The sequence below is a fragment of the Globicephala melas genome, chromosome 3 (assembly GCF_963455315.2).
Source record: "Globicephala melas chromosome 3, mGloMel1.2, whole genome shotgun sequence".
NCBI classification, from domain to species: Eukaryota; Metazoa; Chordata; class Mammalia; order Artiodactyla; family Delphinidae; genus Globicephala; species Globicephala melas.
The window spans coordinates 115,595,702-115,619,186 of record NC_083316.1 but is presented as its reverse complement, the minus strand read 5'-3'; the positions used below and the strand labels follow the sequence as shown (position 1 = coordinate 115,619,186).

Genomic DNA, 23,485 nt, shown 5'->3' with positions numbered 1-23,485 from the left:
AATGATTTGAATGAAATATTACTTCTAAAGGGTTAACATAGTGCCTGACACATGGATAAGTGGTCTGTAAATGGGAGTGATTAGCTATTATTAATTAGTTTAGGAGGACTGGGGTTTAAAGAAGTCAAGTGTTTTTCTGAGGGCCCTAAGGGGTCTCTAGGATGAATCAAAGACTGAGTGAGTACCTCTCATGAGACCTGAGGCTGGCTAGGATCTTGGACCATGAGACTGATGTACTCATCTCGCCTGGAACAGAGAGTAGTCCAGTAGCCCCTTCCTCCCCAGCCTCTGATATATCTCCAGGGATATCTGGATTCCTCCCTCCCCCTGCCCTGCCAGCTGGACAGTCTTGTCATGCACAGCTCACTTTCTACGCTTCCCTTAGTCTGTATGTACCACTCTTTTTCTTACCTCTGTTAACTGAACTGAAGTGAGTGCTGGTGGCAAAACCTGCCTTCCACCCCCTCACCCCATGAATACCTTCTCTGCAGTCAAGATGAATTGTTGTGGCTTGGATCAGCTCCAGGGCTCTTTGTGAGGATACCACTCTAGTCTCTGCCAGGTTCCTGACATTATGTCCACATTGGTTCCTTTCTTCCCTGTCCTTGGAGGCTGGCTATGGAAGGTGGCTGGCCTCGATTTTAGTTCTCAGTATCTCAAACTCATTCCTTTGTCAGGTTGACTCATACCTCCTGCATGTACTCTGTGCTCAGGGGTTGGTCTTAAGGGTATGAATTTATCCAACCTGTTTTTGTAAAGATAGACTGAGTCGTCAAATCAGGTCAGGCACACACTTGGGGGGCTCAGGTCCCTGTTGGTCTCTTTCCTAGAAGAATATAAATAGGGTATATGTTATTTCCTCTGTCTGTGCCCAGCATCCTCCAGGAGGTCTTACTCTGGCACGTACTGAGAGAGCAGCATCGCACAGTCATTCTAGACTTGTTCTGCACAAGTAGCTGGTTGAGAGCTCTCTGTCCATGGTGGGCTTCTGTCTGCCTTATGCCATTTTCTCCTCTCTCATGAAGTGACTCCATCTTCAGCTCTTTCCTCCTCTAGCTTCAAGGTGAGATCACCCTGTTAGACTTCTGGCTGACCCACGGCAAAGTTAGGATAGTGTGCTCTGAGTTAGAGCTGGCCTGGATTAGCTGGCTTTGGAGTGCCAGCCACCCAGAGGGGTTTTCTTTCTTGGGAAAGATGGTGCCCCCCTTGTGACTCTCAACTTCTCTTTGGACAGGCTGGACATCAACACCAATACCTATACATCTCAGGACCTCAAGAGCGCACTGGCAAAATTCAAGGAGGGGGCAGATATGGAGAGTTCAAAGGAAGACAAGGTTTGTGATGTTGTTTATAGTGAGTTCATGTCATCCTGCAGAATGGCCTTGAAGGGAATCACTGTCTCCTGAAGCTTTAGCAGTGAACATGGGATAATAATAACAATAATATTATAAAATAATTTAAAGAGCCAAGTAAGTTAATGCCAAATAAGTAACCCTTTACAGACTCTTAAAAAAAAACGCTGGGAACTTTTCTGTCATCGTTTACGTTAGAATCCAACTTTCCATTACATATTTGGGAAAACTGAAGCACAAAGCAGAGAGAGCCATACTCTGCATTACCACAGACATCAGTGAGGGGAATAGAGATTAAAACCCAGATCTCTTCACTTATACTTGGATTAGGCACAAGTTTAAAGGACAGAGGACCTAGACCAGGAAGGAAGGGGCCCAAGTCCTTTGAACATATAGCAAACCTTTTCCAGACCTCAAATTCCTTAAATGTACAACAGATGGCTGAGGTTTCCTCCAGCTCTAAATTTGTTTATAAGCTAAGGGACTGAAAAGGAGAAAGAGGCAGAATTGTAGCCCCTTGGTTACGCCTCTAATGTCTGGGATGGCTCATGGATCCCGACCTATCAGAATGAAGTCTTATTCTTAGATGGATCATGAGCTCATGTGATAGCCAGAGAATGTTGCAAATCAGTTTTTACATTTCCACTTGAGTCCTGTCCTTGAAAGAACCTCCTCCAATGTCTGCCTTGCAGACCTTTCTAAGTTTTCCCTCCCCCTTCTCCTCTTCACAAGCCCCTTTGCTTTGTATTATATTTCTCTGCCCTCACCCCAGAATTCTGGCAGTATCTTGGAAAGGCAACACCAGGTTCTTGACAGCCTGTGTGTTAGTGGAGGAAGCTTTAGGTCCCTCAGATCCTTCAGAGCTAAGTATTTCTGAGACAGATGGACTGTGTGTGTGTGTGTGTGTGTGTGTGTGTGTGTGTGTGTGTGTTGGAGAGGACCTCAGGAGGAGGTGTTAATATGCAGGCCAAGTCTCCATGTCTTTACTCATCTTACCAAAGTCTCATCTCCCAACGTGGAGAGTGTATGTGGTATGAGAAGGTGAGTAGCAGGATGGCAGCAATTGTGGTAAAGGAAGGTGATGCATAAAATTATATCCCACTGCAGGTGTATTAACTGTGTGGGTGGAGAGGTGTGAGGAAAAGCAAATCCCCTGCCTGCTGAAGGTGAGGCCAGCAGAGGAGAGCAGTGCATGCTTAGGTGCCTGGAGCAGAGATTGGTATTCCTGTGACCAGGGGTTGGGTTCATTCCCACTCATTGTCTCACCATGAGCTCCACATGGAGCAGATGGGAACATAAAAGTTGGCCCCTGTTCCATGTTTTCTCTGTGGGTGGAAGACCCACTGCACCCCTGTCTCTTCTCTTTGCTCTCTTTAATGACATTCTTACCCCTAATTCAGTTAGTGTAGAAAAGTATGAATATTATGAAAATATTTTTTAATGTAAAAGCAAGAGATTATTTAAGTTTTCAGTTGCTGTTTTTTTTGCTATTAAAAATAATTCTTTCCCTGTGCAAGGGGAGATCCCAATAATGGTAGCCAAATATGACACTCCTGTACCAGCTGATTTGAGTCAGCTGCCACTTCTGACTTATGGCTGCCACACTGTTTCTTTACTTCTGTGGCACTTAGGTTGTTAGCTCCTTCACTGAGGTGCTGGGTCCTAGGTTCTTTTTCTCATTTTCATTTGTATCCTTCCTGGACTGACTCAGCTCCCTGCCAATGCATTGGGACTGGCAAATAAATTAACTTGAAGTAGGTTGGGGAGTTTTTTACATGTCTCAAGCTCCTGGCTGCAGATACCATAATACTTTTTGTTTATCAATCTTTAAACAAAATCTTTGCATGGTGACTTGCAAGTACAGGATGTACTTTTACTATTTATAAAGACAATACTGTGAGATATTGTATCATATCTCAACCAATTGAGTTAATTTTTTTTACCTGATTTTTTTGGGAGAAGGGCATCAATTCCATTATAACCATTGGTAACTTATTAGATTTAAGTGAATCAGTCCTTCCCAGAGTCCCTTGCTTTTTTTTTTTTTTTTTTTTTTTGTGGTACGTGGCCCTCTCACTGTTGTGGCCTCTCCCGTCGTGGAGCACAGGCTCAGTGGCCATGGCTCACGGGCCCAGCCGCTCCGCAGCATGTGGGATCTTCCCGGACCGGGGCACGAACCCGTGTCCCTTGCATCGGCAGGCGGACTCTCAACCACTGCGCCACCAGCAAAGCCCCCAGAGTCCCTTGTTTTGTGGAAAATCTCTGTCTTACCCAACACATTTGGGCCATTGTTTTTGAACCTGATCTCTTTATCCCCCTACTATCATACAAATTGCTTGATGCTTTATGTTTTATCACGTCAGCTGTTATTTACCTATATTCTATAAATTGCTCCATTAAAAAATATGGTCTTCTTTTTAAAAAATATTTATTTATTTATTTAATTTATTTTTGGCTGCATTGGGTCTTAGTTGTGGCACGAGGGATCTTCACTGCGGCCTGTGGGATCTTTTGTTGTGGCGCACGGGCTCTTCATTGTGGTACGTGGGTTTCTCTCTTTCTGGTTGTGGTGTGTGGGTTTTTTCTCTCTAGTTGAGGCGCGTGGGCTTAGTTGCCCCGCGGCATGTTGGATCTTAGTTCCCCGACCAGGGATCGAACCCGCGTCCCCTGCATTGGAAGGCAGATTCTTTACCACTGGAACACCAGGAGGTCCCCCAAATATGGCCTTCTTAAACTTTTGATTCTGGACAAGATAAAATAGACTCATTTCTCCCTATTCTTCCTGCTCAGGACAACTAAAAATCCTGGACATAATACTAAAAGCAAATATAAGAAGACTTTAAAGGTGAGAAGAAGAAGGTGGATTAGATAGGACCTTGGAATTTCAGGGATGACATGGCAGTGAGTTCCTTGGCTTTCTTTTTGCCCTCTCTGTATCCCAGAATGGGCACTGGAGAAGCCCGTATCTTGGAAATAGCAACAGGTACAGATAGAGAAAAGGCCCTAAGAAAGGCCTGCTCTTCATAAGATAGAACTAGGAAAAGGGCAGCCTAATAGAACAAAAAACTTTTTGACAATACTTATTCTGCTTTAGCCAAAGACCTCCCTTAGTGCCAGTGGGAGTTGAATGGGGAACTTGTATTTCCACCTCCCATTTGGTGTAATATAGCAAAGCTGTACTCTCTTTCCTCCACCAGAGTGGTGTCAGCAGAAGCTGAGTGGGGAGCCTGAACTTGCACCCCCTCTGGTGGCAATAGATGGTGTGAGGCAGTGCTCTTCTACCTCAATCAAGGTGGTGTCAGGGAGAATTGAGCAGAGAGCCTGAATTTCTACTCTCTGCCCAGTGGTAGAAGACTATTCTCTGCTTCTCCCACTGCTGTAGTACCAGTAGAGACCAAGTGTGTAGCAGGCTGCTTTTTCTGTTGGGGTGGTGTCAGCAGAGGCTAAGAAGGGAACCTGAATGTCTGTCCCCTCCCTGGCAGCACCAAGGTAGTTTTTCACTTCTCTTAGCTTCAGCGATGCCGGAGGGCTGGTGAATGGAGAGTCTGTACTTCTACCCTCCATCTGGTGGGAACAAGGCAGCGTAAGTCAGCATTCGGCTTTCTACTCTGGGGCAGTGTTAATGGGGATAAGTGAGGAGCCCGAACTTCTACCCTCAGATCAGCAGTGATGAGGCAGTGCTTCAGTTACCCTGCCAAGGTGATGTCAGTAGAGGCCAAGGAAGGGCTTCCATTCCCAATGCTGAGTGTGCAGCAGTGGCAGGTGATGCTCTTCCTTCTCCTAACAAGAAGAGTGGTGGTAGGGTTTTGGAGGGAAGGGAGATGGAGAAAGGAATTTTGCATATGAAGTTCTGGGAATGCTCCCTAGTAACCCACAAGAGAAACTGACCAGAATTAACACAGCAGATTTGAGAATGGAACTAGAATACTGCCCATGTTTTTAGATTAGCTCTAGGTAGCACACACAGGAAGCAGACCAAAATAACACTGCAAATTCTGTGAAAACTAAATTGTCTTGGGCTCACAACTGTACAAGACCAGAACCAACATATTAAACCTAAACAGTGTGACTGCCTACTGTAAAGGAAGTTTCAGTGGAATTCAGAGTCTTATAACTTAATACTCAAAATGCCTAGTATACCAAAAATCACTCATCATACCAAGAACCAGGAAAATCAAAACTTGAATTAGGAAAGACAATTAACCAATGCCAACAGTGAGATGACCCAGGAGTTGGTATTATCAAACAAGAATTTTAAAGCAGTTATCATAAAAATGCTTCAAGCAGTTATGTACACTCTTGAGACAAATGATAATCTCAGCAGAGAAATAGAAGACATAAGAAAGAACAGCATAGAATTTTAGAACTGAAAAATACAACTGAAAATTAGAAAAATAATCACTGGATAGGCTTACTAGTAGAATAGAGATGAGAAAGAAAAGAATCAGTGAACTTAAAGACAGATAAAAAGTCATCTAAGTAACAGAAAACAGATTGAAAAAAAATGAACAGAGACTTAAGGACCTGTAGGATTATAACAGAAAATCTAAGATTTGTGTCACAGAGTCTCAGAAGGAGAGGAGAAAGAATATTGGGCTGAGAAAATAATCAAAGTAATAAAGATGGAAAACTCCCCCAATTGGTGAAAGATATAAACCCACAGATTCATGAAGCTGAGTGAATTCTAAATAGGATAAATTCAAAGAAATCAATACCATGACACATCACAGTCAACCTTCTGAAAACTAAAGACAGAAAAAAAATCTGGAAAGTAGCAAGACAGAAACCACATACTATCAATAGGGAATAATGATTGAATGACAGCAACTTTTTCATCTGAAATCACAAGGCCAAAAATATGTGGCATATTTTTCAAGTGCTGAAAAAAACAAATTGTTCACTCAGAATTCTGTAGCCAATGAAAATCTCCTTCAGGAGTGTCAGGGAGAAAATCAAGACACTCTCACACAAAAGAAAATTAAAAGAATTTATCACCAGCAGACCTACCTAAAAGAATGACTAAAGAATATTTTTCAAAGAGAAAGGAAATAATAACAGAAGAAAACATGGACCATTGGGAAGAAAGAACAGTGAAGTGAATAAAAATAAGGGAGACTATAATAGACTATCCTTCTCTTGAAGTTTTAAAATTATTTTGATAGTTGTAGCAAAAATTATGACATCATCTGTAATTCCATGTGTGTTTAGTAATATATGTTCAACTACCAGAGTTACCACTTTTTGTTTCTTTGCTGCGCTTTCAACTTTGTTGATCAGTTCTCTCTTTTGATTATCCATTTTTATGAAATGTTACATGGGTTTGTCCTTGGAGGGTGAGGAAGCCATATAACCACACACTTGACATCTGTGTGTGAACTGCATAATGGATGCACAGTGATAGTTCACTGTCAGATTTTGAAATAAATGTGATCAGCCACTGTTCATGATTGGCATTTATGTTATTTACATAGTGATTTATGGACTGAAGAGCTAGCAGCAAAGTTGGTACTTAATGCAATTAAAGTTAAATATATTGATGGCAACTGAAGTTTGAGTCATGTTGGGAGACTAGTATTATTTAAACTGCGGTTGAAATTGGTGCATATCAGATCTGTACAAAGCAAGGACTGTCTATCTGATAAAAGACTTGCATCTATCTAGAACATATAAAGAACCCTCAAAACTTAACAGTAAAAACCAACAAACAATTTGAAAATGGGAAGAGGACATGAACAAACATTTCACCAAAGAGGATATGTAGATGGCAAATAAGCACATGAAAAAATGTTTAATGTTATTAGATGTTAGAGATATGCAAATTAAATTCACCATGAAATATCACTATACATCTATTACTATTTAGTGATAATACTATCTATTAGATAGATAGTAATAGATAGCAGTATCTATTACTATTAAATGATAATACTAAATACTAGTGAGGATGTGGAGAAACTGGATCTTTCATACATTGTTAGTGGGAATATAAAATGGTTCAGCTACTCTGGAAAATATTTGGGCTCTTTCTTATAAAACCAAACATATGCTTATCATTATGACCCAGCAATTGCACTCTTGGGCACTTATCCCAGAGAAATAAGAACTTAGGTTTATTTTTTAAATTTTATTTTATTTTTGGCTGTGTTGGATCTTCATTGCTGTGTGAGGGCTTTCACTAGTTGTGGCAAGCGGGGCTACTCTTTGTTGTGGTGCGCAGGCTTCTCACTGTCATGGCTTCTCTTGTTGCAGAGCACGGGCTCTAGGTGCGTGGGATTCAGTAATTGTGGCACGCGGGCTCAGTAGTTGTGGCTCACGGGCTGTAGAGCGCAGGCTCAGTAGTTGTGGCACACGGGCTTAGTTGCTCTGCAGCATGTAGGACCTTCCTGGGCCAGGGATCGAACCCATGTACCCTGCATTGGCAGGCAGATTCTTAACCACTGCGCCACCAGGGAAGCCCCCAAATTGATTTTTTTAAAAAGCTTTATACAAATGTTCATGCGGTTTTATTCATAATACTCCAAACCTGGAAACAAACATTCTTCAACAGGTGAATGTTTAAACAAACTGTACATCTATACAGTGGAATACTACTCAGCATTAAAAAGAAACAAACCATTGATATTTACAGTAACTTGGATAGATCTCAAGTGCCTTAAGTTTAGTAAAAGGGCCAATCTCAAAAAATTACAGACTGTGTAACTGTCTGTATAGCTTTCACCAAATGCTAGAATTATAGTTATGGAGAACAAGTTAGTGGTTGCCAGGGCATAGGGACAGGAGGCAAGGGATGAGAGGATGAGGTGCAACTACAGAGGACTACGGTGGAGTTGTTTGATGGTGATGGAACAGTTCTGTAACTTGATTGTTCTGTTATGAATCTGTATATTAGATAAAATTGTGGAGAATGATGCACACACGTACATGCAAATGTGTACATGTAAAAGCTGGTGAAATCTGAATAAGGCTTGTGGTCTAGTTAATAGTATTGTACCTATGTCACTTTCTTGGTTTTGACATTGTGCTGTTATTGCATAAGATGTTACCATCGGAGGAAGCTGAATGAAGGCTATATAGTACTCTGTGTATTATTTTTGTAATTTCCTTTGAGTTTATAATTACTGCAAAATTTAAAGTTTTGTTTTGTTAAAGGCCTTCCGAAGGGCCAGGCATGCATCATTTTTGTGAGGCAGAGGTGACTAGTTTCTTATCCTGCTCACTTGTCTGTCATCCCACAGCTCTAGGCAGTGACTCAGCTTTCCTAGACCTCTTTGCCTGGCCTTTGGCAGCCACCCAGAGTCCTCTAGCTGGGTGTAAGGAGAGCATTTCACTGTTTAGCCTAAAGGAGAATATGGCATCGCATAGGTGTGATTGCTCTGCTAGGAACTTGGTTTTTTTTTTAAGAGAGACTGATTCATTTCTTTGGTTGGTGTTTCTATGGAGTCCTTGTAACTGGAGAGAAAACCCACAAGTAATAGATGAGCAATTTGGAGCTGACAGCTGCTCATCATCCTGCCTTTTATAAATATTCGGGCCTTTTAATTATTCTTGGAAGATAGAGACATAAGCCACTGTGACCTTTCAGACTCTCTTTATAAGCACTATCCTCTAAAATTGGGAAGAAAACAGAAAGTATCACATGTATAAAATATCTAATTGAAGCCTCTTATTCACCTCCAACATAACTTCATTTTAAAATCTTTATATGTGGGGACTGAGCAAAAATTGTTTGAGACTTGATTATAGTACATACAGTAATTTAGCTACTTCAAAAGTTGAACAAATTGTACACCTGTAGTTAGATTGACAGTAATGACAGAGATTTAATTTTCATCAGCAAATTGCTCCCACTCTGACAGCTCTTTACCCACAGTTTCCTCCATCCGGGTTTCCCTAAAATGTTGCTGGATGGGGCAGGGGCAAAGCAAAGATATCCTATGATTGTAGAAGAAAGAGAACCAAGGTGTGGATTATTCCGTCTTAGACCTCAGCTTTCCCGCGTGAGGTTAGGGGTTGGAGAGTGAGCTTGCATTGCTTCCCCTGACCTCAGTGATTACAAAAAGAAGACTTGACATTCTTCCGAACATTGGAAGGCATACTGAGTTAGGTGAACCTTGGAAAATCTTGAGTGTGTTCTTGGGGCAGAGGGCTACATGGGTAGACTCTGAGGGCTCTCTATTCTCTGGGCATCTTGGAAAGTATCAGGACTTTTGATAGTACAGATTAAAGAAGATTGCCTCCTAGAGCAGCAGTTCTTTGAGGATGGGCATCCATGGTAGACCACAGGAGTCTTGGGGAGATGTCTTCAACTGAGGATTAACCATCTCTTTGCTACTCTCCTTAGGCAAGGCAGGCCAAAGTTAAACGGCTGTTCCGTCCCATTGAGGAGCTGAAGAAGGACTTTGAGGAGCTGAATGTTGTCATTGAGACTGACATGCAGATTATGGTACGACTGATCAACAAGTTCAATAGTTCCAACTCCAGCCTGGAAGAGAAGATTGCGGCACTCTTTGATCTTGAATATTATGTCCATCAGGTATTATATTTCATTGACTGTCAGTCTGACTTTTAACAGCTCCAAAAAATAACACCCCCTGCCCAAGGCCCTACGAAAATATTGTCACCATCTTTCCTTCTCTCTCAAGGTGTACAGCATTTTGTAAAAAAATATTTATTTATTATTATTATTTTTTTGGCTGCGTGGGGTCTTCGTTGCTGCGCGCGGGCTTTGTCTGGTTGTGGTGAGCGGAGGCTACTCTTCGTTGCGGTGTGCGGGCTTCTCATTGCAGTGGCTTCTCTTATTGCGGAGCATGGGCTCTAGGTGCACGGGTTTCAGCAGTTGTGGCTCGCGGGCTCTAGAGCGCAGGCTCAGTAGTTGGGGCGCCTGGGCCTAGTTACTCTGCAGCATGTGGGATCTTTCTGGACCAGGACTGGAACCCATGTTCCCTGCATTAGCAGGCAGATTCTTAACCACTGCACCACCAGGGAAGCCTGGTATATAGCATTTTTAATCTAGGCCAATATCTGTTGTAGTAAGATATCTTCTTACAGACCAGAGGCAAGCTCTTTTTCATTTGGAGTGTTACTTCATTTAATTTTTCAACACTGAGGATACAGCAGAGGTAAAATAGATGTGGTACTTGTTCCATGTAGCTTATAGTCTGGAAGTGAGAGTGATTAAATAATGAACAATTGAACAATGAAAAAATTAACAATTTAATAATGAGATAATTTAAGACTGCGATAAAGGCTCCAGAGGGTAATGTGTGAATATATAACAGGGGAACTTAGCCTAGCTGGGGAAGGCTTCTCTGAAGTAGTGACATTTAGGCTGAGCATTAAAGGATGATTAGGGGTTAACTAGGCAAAGAGGGGAGATTGGAACTGGGGGTGACAAACTATGGCCCACTTTTGTGAACAAAGTTTTATTGGAACACAGTCACATCTATTTGTTTATGTGTTGTTTTATTGCTTTTGACTGTTTTACTGCTACAGTGGCAGTGAGCCACATGGCTCACAAAGCCAAAAATGTTTACTTTCAGGCCCTTCAGGAAAAGTTTGCCCCATTGTATTAGAGCATTAGAGGCAGAGGAAACAGCATGTGCAAAAATTCTGAGTCAGAGAAGAACTTGGTGAGATTGAGGACCTGGAAAAGACTGGAGTGACTGGAGCACAGAGACCAGTGGGTGGGGTGGCACAGATAAAGTGGAAAGGTTAGGGAGTCAGAGAGGTGAGGTTTGGAAAATCATTCTCTTCATGATTTTATCCTTGATCCTAAGAACCATTGGGGAGTTTGAAGCAGGGAAATGACTGATAAGACCTGTGCCATAATTGTAATAGTTAATGTTTATTGAGCATTATCATATACTAGGCACATATTCAAATGCCTTGTACACATTAATTCATTGACTTCCATACCTGCCTTTGGAGTACTACTGTTAATCCCATTTTATAACTGAGGCAAATAAAGCACAGGTCACATTTGTGATTGCCCAAGGTCAGCCAGTTAGTGAGTGTAGAGCTGGGATTTGCAACAAGATCTGTCTGACCCTAAACTCTGTGCTCTAAACCTTTTGGCTACTCACAGGATACTGGTGCCATCTGAATGAAGCTCAGAGGAGAATAGGTGGATATAAGTGGAAGGAGCCAAGAGAGGTCATGCACTTATTGAATAAGTTAATTTATTGCACGCCTGTTAAGTTTCAGGCACTGTTCCAGTCACTTAAGATACATGTGTGAACAAAATTGGAGCTTACCTTCTAGAAGAGGCAGATAGACAACAAACATAACTAATAAGTAAATTATATATAATATGTTTGAAGGTGATAGGTACTATTCAAAAATAAAAAGTAGAGCAGGATAAGGATTGGCAGTGTTGGGAAGGAAGATTTCAGACAGGAGCAACAGCAAGTACTGAATCCTAAAGGTGGGAGCATGTCTAGTGTGTTTGGGGTACAATAATGTGGCGGGAGCTAAGAGAAGGGGGAGGGAAGTAGGTAAAACTTGGAGAGATAAGGGAAGGGAGATCATGGAGCGCCTTGTTGGCTGTGGAAAAGAATGAAATTGGACAGACACTGTTTGGAGGATGTTGAGCAGTAGAAGCATTTGATCTGACTTACTTTTAAAGGATCCCTCTGGCTGTGTGTTGAGAATTAGTCTGTAGGCCGAGTGCATGGGTAGAAGCAGGAAAACCAGATAGGAGGCTATTGCAGTAATCCAGACTAGGGGCGATGATGGCCTGGGAAGTCTGTGTAATCATAATCAAAGGCTTGTTTGAGATCTTCATCAAGACATAGATCTTCAGCATCCTCCCACGCACGACAGCGTCCTTGTTCTCTATAAACTAGGCTAAAAGACATTCTTTCTTTAGGATTTTGCCAGCCTTTGTGTTGAGAGAGGATGAGTGTGTACTGTATCTGCAGGAATTATGGGGTGGCCTCTTCATCTCTCTCTGCTCATAACTCTTTCTCAGGCCTCAAATAACAGATCTGTGATCCTTTTAGAAAGAAAATGGACCTGGGTTCTCTTTCCTCTTTCCAGTCTTTCTCTCCAGGGTAAAAACCAAAAATTCCAACAGCTTTTCCGTTATAGATATTTAAAGGATTAAGGATCCTAGGGGTTATTGGCCAGCTCAGTCCTGCTCTGATGTTGACAGCTTTTATTTTTTCTCATCTTAACATACTTGGATGGATCTTTAGGTATCAGGCTTCAGGCTCTTTAGTTGCAGCATAAAAGGCCAAATGACCTTTTATAAGAGCTTATCTTACCTAGGGGGAGTGAGTACACAGGAGGCTAGCAGGGCCCTAACAAATTTTATTTCCCTTGCAGGTTCTTTGGTCACCCTGCAGTGTCATCTCTAGGTTGATAACCCATTCTGCTTTCATGGGTCACTGGGTGGGATTAACAGTTTCTTGGACATCACCAAACTTAGCCTGTGGTCAGTCCAGGAACCAGTTCCCGCGTGGAGACCAAACTTGATCTGTTGGCAGAAGAGTCATAAGTGTTTTGGGTGATTGGTCTTTTGAGTAGAAATATGGATAAGGTGGTTTGGGCTGGTATGTCGGGCTTCCTGCAGCAGTGTTAAGTTGTGATTGCACCAGGGGATTAAAGAAGACATAGCTCGGCTTCAAGTTCCAGTTGTGATGAGGAATTAGGGTGATGTAGTACTAGCTTTGAGGAAGATAGGACTCTTCTTGCCAGGAACTTACTTAGTCCACTTCTATTCTAGACTTACTGATTGGCGGTTTTGAGGAGCCATGGGCTTCAAGGACCCAAAGTAGATCTGCCCAAGGATTCCTCACAGCCATGTTTGAATTATTAAACAAGATTTGTGAAAAGCAAAACCATGTGTGTGGAACAGTGTGTGAGTTATTTATAAGGAACAGCCACTGTCTGCCCCATCCACCCTGGGGTGGTGTATTTGCCTTCCCTCATGTGACTCCTCAGTTAGTTACCATCATTTCTCCCTTTCTTTATTCTCTTGGTTATCTCATTGTCTTGTCAGTTTTCTGGTTCCCTTTTTCCCTCCTGAGTGTTGGCATAGTTCCCTACTGCCTCCTTCCTTATGTGCTCCCTGCTTCTACCTTGAGCTCCTTTCCACCTGTCCCACCCAATCCTGAGGGTAGCCTGGGAAAAGTTCTGGCCCCAGACCCAGGCTCTGGTCATGCCTTCTCCTGTGTGATACTGGGCAGGGTCCAGATTTTGGAGCTTGGGTGTGCAGTAGGCAGAGTGACTCTTTTCTTCCTCGTCTCCAGTGAAATAACAAACGAGAAAACATCTTGAAAAGGCTGAAGTGCTTATATAAATGTCAGCATTTATAATACCCTGGATTATCTTTGTAGTAATGAAGATAAACTGAATCTAGAATAGAACCTCTGTGATTCTGGGCTGTGTTGCTTTGCTCTGCTAGGGACTCATACCAGCCTTGATAAGTAGCCATCTCAGGCATGAAATTATAGGACTCCGAGCCAGAGTTTTATATCTAGAAAACTTGGAGGAAGGAAGATCGAAGGAGAGGTAGTGAATTCTTAGATTTTAAAATCAGAGTATGTGAGGAAGGAAGACTCAGTAAGTATTATTTATTTATTTATTATTTTTTTGGCTGCGTTGGGTCTTAGTTGCAGCATGCGGGATCTTTTGTTGCAGTGCGTGGGTTTCTCTCTAGTTGTGGTGCGTGGGCTCAGTAGTTGTGGTGCACACGGGCTTAGTTGCCCCGCGGCATGTGGGATCTTAGTTCTCCAACCAGGAATCAAACCTGTGTCCCCTGCATTGGAAGGCGGATTCTTAACCACTGGACCACCAGGGAAGTCCTGTATTATTTGTGCTTATGTCAGCAAAGCACCCAGCTCTGGGTCTTCCTAGTTAGCTGGGCTATGGCCCAGTAAATCATTCCTCTTCATAAGGACATATTAGGGCAGACAAATGCCAACCCTGGCTTCGGGACCTTATGACAGAGCAGACTCCATGCTTACTTCATGGCCCTGGATTGGCCATCTCTTTAGGTTTGTGGTACAAGCGACCCATTCATTTTGTTGACACAAATACACCAGATTGCCTTTTTTACTCACAGTGGAGTTTATTTCAGTAACATCTTTTTCTGATCCACTTTATTCATTGGTTTAATGATGATTTATTGAACACTTAACTATATGCTTACACTGTTGTAATCACTGGGCCTATACCAGTGGACAGAAAGACAAAAACCCCTGCTCTTGTGGTTGAGTATAAGAATGACCTTCTAAGTGGTAAAAACGGGCTAGACCTCTCTAAAAACATAGGCAGAGTCAAATACAGCCCTTCAAACTGGATTTCTCTGTTAGAGCCATCTTCCAGTTTGGAAAGATACAGTCAGGTAGGACAGGGCTCAGTGGCATCTGGAGGAAAAAGGTGGGTAGTAGTCACATTGTTGTTGGGCTCTAGTTTCCTGAGTTTTCCTGAGGATTTGTAGAGTGGGATCAGCATGTAGGCAAGAGACAGCTTTTATAGCAACAGAGATATTTTCAAGGGAGACTGTAGCTACTGCATGGGGAAAACAGGATCCAGTGACCTTTCTGAGGAAGTTGAGTCTTGTTCCAGGATACCAGTGAAGCTTGGGGAATGAGATTCCCTATAGAATAAAAGAGACAGAGTCTGGACTTGGGGCTTTGGACCTTAAGTATAGCCTAGACCAGTGTTGTCCGAAGGAACTTTATGGGATGGTGGAAATGTTCTGCACTGTCCAATAATAGCCACTAGTGAGTAGCACAGACCTAAGCTAAAGCTTTTGAGAGAGAGACTTTTGTGCAGATTTATCTTGAGTGTCCTCAGATTCAGTCAACCTTAGGCTATAAAGTGAGGAAGAGGGAAGAGAAGCGTACTATTGTTATTCTTCTCCTAGCACTTTTCCAGCCCTTTCCCAGCCCTTTCCCTGCAACAGAGTTCCTATTACAGTCCCTGATTTCTAATTAAAAATCAGCTTTTTAAAAAGTGTCTGCTGCCTCTACTGCCCGCGTTGAGGCTGGACACCAACAGGAAGCATAGTGCCTTTTACTAGTGCTGATGACGCCAGATCTTTGTGTTAACAGCTTGTACATTACGAGTAAGCTTGTGACTCATTACGGTATTAGAATTTTCCAGGACATGTTTGGCATAAGCAATTGCTAGGTGCCATTTCTGCCAGTTCCCACGCAGGTGCTCATAAATCACGTTAGGTGAATTAGGAATTCTCAAATTTAAGATTATTTAAAAATTTAGTTTTTTTTTTTTACAAAAAAAAAACTTTCCTAATTAGAAAGGCCACCGACACTTTTTACTTGATTTTTTAGTTTGTTCTTCAACATTCACCAAAAGAAAGGCTTTTCTTTCCTTGATGTCTGTACTGTACTAAGCAGTGCCTCTGTTGCAGATGGATAATGCACAGGACCTGCTTTCCTTCGGTGGCCTTCAAGTGGTGATCAACGGGCTGAACAGCACAGAACCCCTGCTGAAAGAGTATGCTGCGTTTGTGCTGGGGGCTGCCTTTTCCAGGTGAGCAGAATGGATGGACATCCCATTGGCCAGGATCCTTTGGACGCTTCAGGTGAAGTCTAGCTTTACTCTTGGCCTGACTGGCCTGGAAGAAGGTTACATTTGAACTCATGCACATCTCTATCCACAGTTTAGTGTAATCCCATTGAAACTAGAGTAAGAATTTGATTCTGCCCTTATTCCAAGTAGATAAGAATTTTCACTCATGTTGTCAGCATCTGTGACTCTTGGTTCCCCCTCATCTTATATGTATGGACTTTTTTTTTTTTTTTTTTTTTTTTATTTATTTTTGGCTGTGTTGGGTCTTCGTTGCTGTGTGCAGGCTTTCTCTAGTTGCGGCTAGCGGGGGCTACTCTTCGTTGCAGTGAGCAGGCTTCTCATTGCGGTGGCTTCTCTGGTTGTGGAGCACAGGCTCTAGGCGTGTGGGCTTCAGTAGTTGTGGCACGCAGGCTCAGTAGTTGTGGCTCACGGGCTCTAGAGCACAGGCTCAGTAGTTGTGGCACACAGGCTTAGTTGCTCCGTGGCATGTGGGATCTTCCTGGACCAGGGATCGAACCCATGTCCCCTGCATTGGCAGGCGGATTCTCAACCACTGCTCCACCAGGGAAGCCCTGTGTGGACATTTAATAACATATTTTAGGTGACATTCTCTGTTTTATTCAAAGCTAGTTAGAAGTTAGACCAACCATAGGTAGTTGAGAGGAGGGGGAATGAACTCTAAGAGCTGATCCTTTTGGCAGTAAAGCTACTCTGGTGATGAATAAATGATGAACCTGACCAAGGAGGGCCTTTTGGGGGGAAATGTGTCTTCCCCTAGTTGCCTGGAACCAATCAACATGCAGTCAGATTATCACACTCTCTGGATTGGGAGTTGTTTAAATTTCAGTTAGCCTGACTTATGCTAGAAGACTGATCAGGCAAGAGAAATGAACATCTCTAAAGAGTGGATACAGAAAGAGATTTGAACACCTCATCATTATACTCATCCTAAAAAAGTCAAGATGTCTTCAAGCTGTAGTTGGTCCATTGGAGCTATAGTTCCTTCTGTTTTTGAAAATCTGTTCCTAGGACCATTTGTTCCTCTACAACAGGAACGAGTATTCTGATTCTTGCTTTAAGGGCACGTGTGGTTCCTATTAAGTGTTGCCTCGCTTGCATGCAGGGATTGTGGTGATGAAGGAAAAAGGCTATTCTGAACATTTTTACCATTAGAATCTTTTTTTTAATTAATTTTTATTGGAATATAGTTACAATGTTGTATTAGTTTCTACTGTACAGCAAAATGAATCAGGTATACATATATATATCCCCTCATTTTTGGATTTCCTTCCTATTTAGGTCACCACAGAGCATTGAGTAGAGTTCCCTGTGCTATACAGTAGGTTCTCATTAGTTATCTATTTTATACATAGTATCAGTAGTGTATATATGTCAATCTCAATCTCCCAATTCCTCTCACCCCCTCCTTTCCCTTTGTTATCCATATATTTGTTCTCTACGACTGTGTCTCTGTTTCTGCTTTGCAAATTCATCTATACCATTCTTCTAGATTCCACATATATATGTTAATATACAATATTTGTTTTTCTCTTTCTGACTTACTTCACTCTGTATGACAGTCTCTAGGTCCATCCACGTCTGCAGATGACCCAATTTTGTTCCTTTTTATGGCTGAGTAATATTCCATTGTATATATATACCACATCTACTTTATCCATTCCTCTGTTGATGGACAGGAATCTTTGTTTTGAAAAGATTTCCTTTGCCTTTCATCTCTGCTTATCTTTATTTAATCAGAGTATCGGTCTGATGCCCTCTCATTCTCAAAGACTTAAGCATCTTTTCTTAGTAAATTGAGGGGCAAAGCTAGGAAGGCTGGAAGAATTGTTCCATGGGGAGAGGTTGAGGGCACTGCAGGCCTTTGTTTCCCTTATTGCTTACCTGCCTCATCTTCAACCCCTGGTTGTCCTGTGGACTCCAGGGCATATCTCCCTTGCTCTGATTTACCAGAGCCAGGCAGGGATATCACTGCCTGTGCACGCACTGGAAAGGTGAAGAATATGTGAATTTGTCATTGGTAGCTGTGATTTCAGCCCTGGAAAAGTTAAGGTCCTTATCTTCATAAGGCTTTAGAGGCTTGAGAACTTACTGAGGCTCACTTTTTGTTTCTCACGCCATAAAATAATTGATTCAAACATTATTAACCTCTCCCCCAGACCCTTTTGGGTAATCTTTTCTGTAATCCCAAATACTTTCTTTCTACTTTGAATGTGAACAAATGATTCTATGTATACTTTGCCATTGCTTCCGGAAACACATTTCATGGGGGAAACGTCTTGATGTCACATCTTAGTTAAGGGGGACTAAGTGACTTGAGAAGCATGCTTTGGGCCTGCTTAGCAAGCCATAACTCATCTGGGGTCTGTGCCAGTATGTGGTGTTACTAAGACTTTTTCGTGATTGTATTAGTGTAAGACCGTGTTAACATTTATGTGGCATCACTAAAATTTAAATAGAGATAAATATAAAATATTGCAATTTAGTGTTTTGGTGGCAAGAAAACTGCTGTATTCAAAAATGTTCTAGTCAGGATTTTGATGGCTCACTGGAGGGCAGTTACAGTGACAGCATGGTATAGTGCCAGAGCTTTTGGAAGCCAACAGCAGGCTCCTGAACATCACGAAAATGTCAGTGTTTTATGCAAAGAGGAACTTGATGCAAGCTAAAAATATTTCTATGCAGAGAGGCAGGTTTCAGTGGTCTAGTCTGATATTCATTAATTATTCTTGATGTCCTAAGTATTGGTTCCGCAGCTCCCTACCTGCCCTCAGCATGCAGGTGTGCACAGACATAGCATGCATGTTTGCATATGTGCACGTACAAAGTGATTGTGTGAGTTTGTTCTTTGTCAAGAGGGCATTCAAGGGGTAGTGAGCACATTGGAATCATGGAGTCTCACGGTTTGGGGATCTTGTTTAGAAGTCATTCCTTCCAGTTTTCTGCTGATGAGCAAGAATATTGCTCAGTCAGTCCAGATGTTTGACTGTTTGGGAGGACTAGGTAGACCGCTGTACCTAGAGTCAGAAAATCTAGGTTCAAGTCCAGTCTCTATCATTTCCTGGTTGTTTGCCTATGGGCAAGGGATTTTCACTTTTCTAAGCCTCACCTTTTTCATTTGTTACCTAGAAGCAATAATAGGTTTCCTCTGCATTTCATAAGACTGAATGAATATGAAAGAACATAATATACAATAAGTCTTGTGAAAATGCTTATAAAGTACCTGTCAGTGATGTGGGGTATATCATCATGTTCATCGTGTGTCCTTTTTACTCTGAGTTTTCACTATAAGGCATTTCTTTTTCTTTTGTTTTTACAGTGCAGACCTTTGTCTTCCTCATTTTCTCTTCTATTAAGAGCTTGCATTCTACCACGTATATCTCTTGTGTTAACCTTGCTGCTCATGAGGGTATTTATTTGCCTACTTGGGTTAATTGCTTCATCAGGCCTCTACATACATTCTGTGGATGGAGAGATCTCTTCCGTGGTGTAAAATGTGAAGCAGTTAATCCAAGATCAAGAAGAAAGAGTTGACATAAATGTAATTGACGTGGCCACTCAGTGTTACCTGGCCACTGAAAGTCTGTTCCCTTTTTAAAATATTATTCCCACTCATTATGGGTCACACACACATTCATTTTCTGCTGCCCATGTTTTTGTTGCCCATGTGCAAGGCAGGTCAATCTCTTGCATAAGAAGATATGTAAAGATAGGGAGGTAGGAGTCTGATGCCTTTGGCATCTTCATCTTTCCTTTCTCCTTCCCTCTCCCTCCCTCCTCCCCTCCTTCCCTCCTTCCCTTTCTCCTTTCTCCTTTCTTCAAGTCAGATATTTTCAGTGGTCTTTCTGTGACCTGATTTCATCTCATGATGACACCTGTGTGTGTCTGTCTACAGTCTGGCCTATGAGAAGTCTGTGGAATCCTGGGCAAGTTATTTGTGTTTCTGTGTTTGGGAAGACTCAGAAAGGCCTTGTGTATTTCAGAAGTCATGCAGCCTTCTGTAAACTGGTTTTGGTTTCACTTCTCAGCTAACTGGCTGCTTCCTTTTGTTTTCCTCTATCTCCCTATCTGTAGCCTTTACCTTTTAACTGGCAGGAGTTAAATTATCAAGATAACTGGTATGCTTATCCCAGGGATCACTGGCTTTTGCTGTTCTCATGACCCTCTCTCAGTCACTTTTGGTGTTCTCTGTCCATCTTTAATAACTCACATTCTTATATGCATATGTATGAATTATTATGCAATTACATAGGCTTGTAAATGCTCACTGTATGCAGTCCTTTTGTTTGAACTGTCTGTAGTTTGCAGTGTGTCACGAACCTATGCCTAGTACAGAAAGGGAGGTACATGTGCTATCAGTCATAGTGTGATTATGGCCTCTTATGATGGATCCCTGGAACAGGATTACGTTCTACCCTGTCTTCAACAACTTCATTGGAACCTCCTTAGGAAATATTGAGTTACATACATCTCTTTATAGAATGTTTACCCCACTGCTGACCGTCACCCTGTCACCCCATGCTTCGTTGGTTCTCTAGTTTTCTCCATTGTACTCTTCCCACTGATATTTTGCTAATTAATTTTAACCATTTGGCCAGTGTCAAATCATTGTGTCCTATTTCCATCGGTTGGCCTCCAATTTCCAGATTTCTTTCCTGCCATCCCAGTGAATTTCAGGGCTCATCTGTATCTTCTCTGTCTTTCCTGATGGCTTTTGTGAGTTTGCTGGGAATCAGCATTCTTAATTCCATTGACCTTTACCTTTACTGCTGTCATCCACTAGATATCTCGAAACTTGTTTCCGTTTTTTCCCCAACATTTCATATTCTCTGCCCACCTCCATCATGTCTTCACATTTTCATCTCTCCTCTTAAAGGTGGTTTTTATCCTTGTTGTGATCTCCAACCTCTGCATGCCCTCCTGTTCTCCCCTTCGCCGTCAGTGTTCCTCACTCTCTTGCCACTCTCTAGGCTCCTTCCTCTTAGCCCACAGATGTTCTCATTTACTTATCCACTGACCCCTGCCAGCCTTCCCTTCCAAACTTCTTGGAAGAGTAGACAAAAAGGGATCCAAATAAGTGCACATGAGATACCATCCCTGAAATTTTTCAATACTATTTTTGCATTACTGACATCTCCATAACGTTTAACAATTTCGACCACTGCTTTCCTGTGGAAACTTTACTTCTTGGCTGCCATGTGGTTGTAGTCCCTTGGTCTTGGATGTCTGTAATTAATTACTCCCTCCCCTTTTCTTTTTATGGCAACATCATCTTCTGTCTCCTAATCATCATCTTCTATCTCCTAATTCACCAAGATTATTATGGCCTTGTCCTTATTGTCTCTTCATTTTCTTCACCAATGGTCCTACCTATTCCCATGGTTTCAAATTCTACCTCATTGTGGATGACTCCAATGTCTAAGTCCAGTCTTTCTCCTCAGGTCCTTTCCTCCATTTCTACCAGACTGTGTCATTGCACCTCAAACTCAAGGAGAAGAAAGTGGGATTCATTTTGTCTGTCTCATAAACTAGGTTTTTCTTCCACTTTCTCTTTTTATCTATTCTTGGCCATATGATTGTCTTCATTACCAAAACTTGAAACTTTGGAGTGATATTTGAGTCTTCTTTCTCTCTCTTTAGTTGTTTACTTGGTCACTGAGTCCTGTGGATTTTTATTTTCATGATTGTTGTCTACTAAACAGAGATTTCTCTTTTATAAATCTGTTTTAAGGAACCTTGATATTGTGAGGGCAGCAACATATTTAGGGAGGGGACTCCCTCTCCCAGTGCTAGGAAATGAGCCCTGAATAGTCTAAACCAAGCATGGTAATCCCATTTTCTGTGGATGTAGATTGATTTAGAGATAAGCATGTGACCCAGTTCTGACCAATGAGACATAAAGAGATGTTTGCTGGGCAAGTTTCTGGGAAAGATTTTGTTCTCTTATAAAAAGAAAGATAGTAAAGAGACCTGTCCATTTCTTTCTGCCTTGATTACAGTTGTTGGAGCTACAGCTGGCTTAGACCAGTGAGATGAGATGCACAAGGCAACATGTTGAGGAGGATAAAAGAGGGGAAGGACAGGAGACTAGCTCCTTTATGAATAGTTTAGCTACTATACCGGTTTTGGAACCATCTCCGTACTTTTGTTGTGAGAGATAGTCTTTTTTAAAAAAAACCCAGAAAACAAAAAGCAATGTTAGTCATTATTCTGTTACTTGTTTCTGCACATATTCATATTAATAAATTTCAAAAATTTCTCTCACATCTTTAAAATTCCTTTTAAATACCCTTACTTCTAAGGAGGATGGGAGGGAGACGCAAGAGGGAGGAGATATGGGGACATATGTATACGTATAGCTGATTCACTTTCTTATAAAGCAGGAACTAACACACCATTGTAAAGCAATTACTCCAATAAAGATGTTAAAAAAAAACCCACCTAAATACCCTTGCTTCTTCATAGCACTTATCTCAATTTGCAATTAAATATTTGTTTGATTACCTGTTACCTCTTGATAACCCCTGTTAGACAGTACAAGGAGGATAGTATTCATTTTCTATCTTAATCTTGCTGTCTCCCCAGTATATAGCACAGGACCTACCTAGCATTGAGTACTAGGAAATGATAATGAAACAATGAAAGAATAAAATGATACCTAGGAAATGAAGTGTTTTTCAGATAGCATATGAGGGCTGAGTGGAGAATGCTGTCTTTATTAATGACATAATAGTGCATGGTTCAGATACCTCACCTTGACCCTTTAAAAATCTAAGGCTGTGGAAACAGCACTCCCCACTCCTACCCCCCACCCCGCCCCACAGTTGAAGGCCCAGAAAATAGAAGGTTAGAGATTGGGATGAGGTCAGATGTTGGAAATGCCAGGATTTGAATAAAAGATCAAGTGCAACTCCTAGGACTAGTTCTGACCTCTTGACTCCATGACCTAATTTCTCACACTCCTCCAGTGACAGGGAGGTGCTCAAACCATTTTGTGTCTCATAAATTAATTAACATATTAACCAGGTTGGCCTGGGCAGTTGGATAGCCTTATAGCTTTAAAAGCTGCATTCAAAGTCTGGTTTCTTTTTTCAAATGGCAATTAATGACAAATGGAAAATGAGATCTAAGCCTGACCAGCTACCCTGAGTATTGAAGAAACCAAGGCTTCATTCTGAGGGGGGAAGCACCGCTTTGCTTAATGAACTTGTCCCTTCTGCATTTCTTTTGAATCTATCTCTGTAATATTCCCCTGCCTCCTCCAGATCCTCTATGTGGCTGCTTTCAGAGTTTTTCATTATTTACTACCTCCTCTTTAATTTCTTCCCTGCATAACTCCAGCCCACAAAGTTCTTTCCTTTCAACTTTATTAGCATTTGTTGTCTGGACTCCTAAACTATCTCTTTTATACATCTAATTCTCTATGTATGCCAGTTCTTTCCTCTGTTTTCCCAATAAAATAGTTTCTTGAGAGTGGAAGCTAGTACCCGGGTCTGTGGTACCCAGAGCACCTTATAGAGGGTAAGTTTCATGCAGCTGCTTAGAGCATTTCATGGTACAAACTAAATGGTCCA

General features: G+C 41.8%; 1 protein-coding gene across 5 annotated transcripts in view; it reads left to right on the top strand.

The window, feature by feature from the left end:
• SIL1 (SIL1 nucleotide exchange factor) overlaps positions 1–23,485 on the top strand; it is a 296,914-nt gene that overhangs the window by 211,411 nt on the left and 62,018 nt on the right. For all 5 annotated transcript variants that reach the window (XM_060296274.1, XM_030869480.2, XM_070045202.1 and 2 more), the window contains 3 exons: positions 1,235–1,334; positions 9,694–9,885; positions 15,733–15,854. In XM_060296274.1, the coding sequence (XP_060152257.1) occupies positions 1,235–1,334; positions 9,694–9,885; positions 15,733–15,854 (414 nt within the window). The remainder of the gene's footprint in view (positions 1–1,234; positions 1,335–9,693; positions 9,886–15,732; positions 15,855–23,485) is intronic.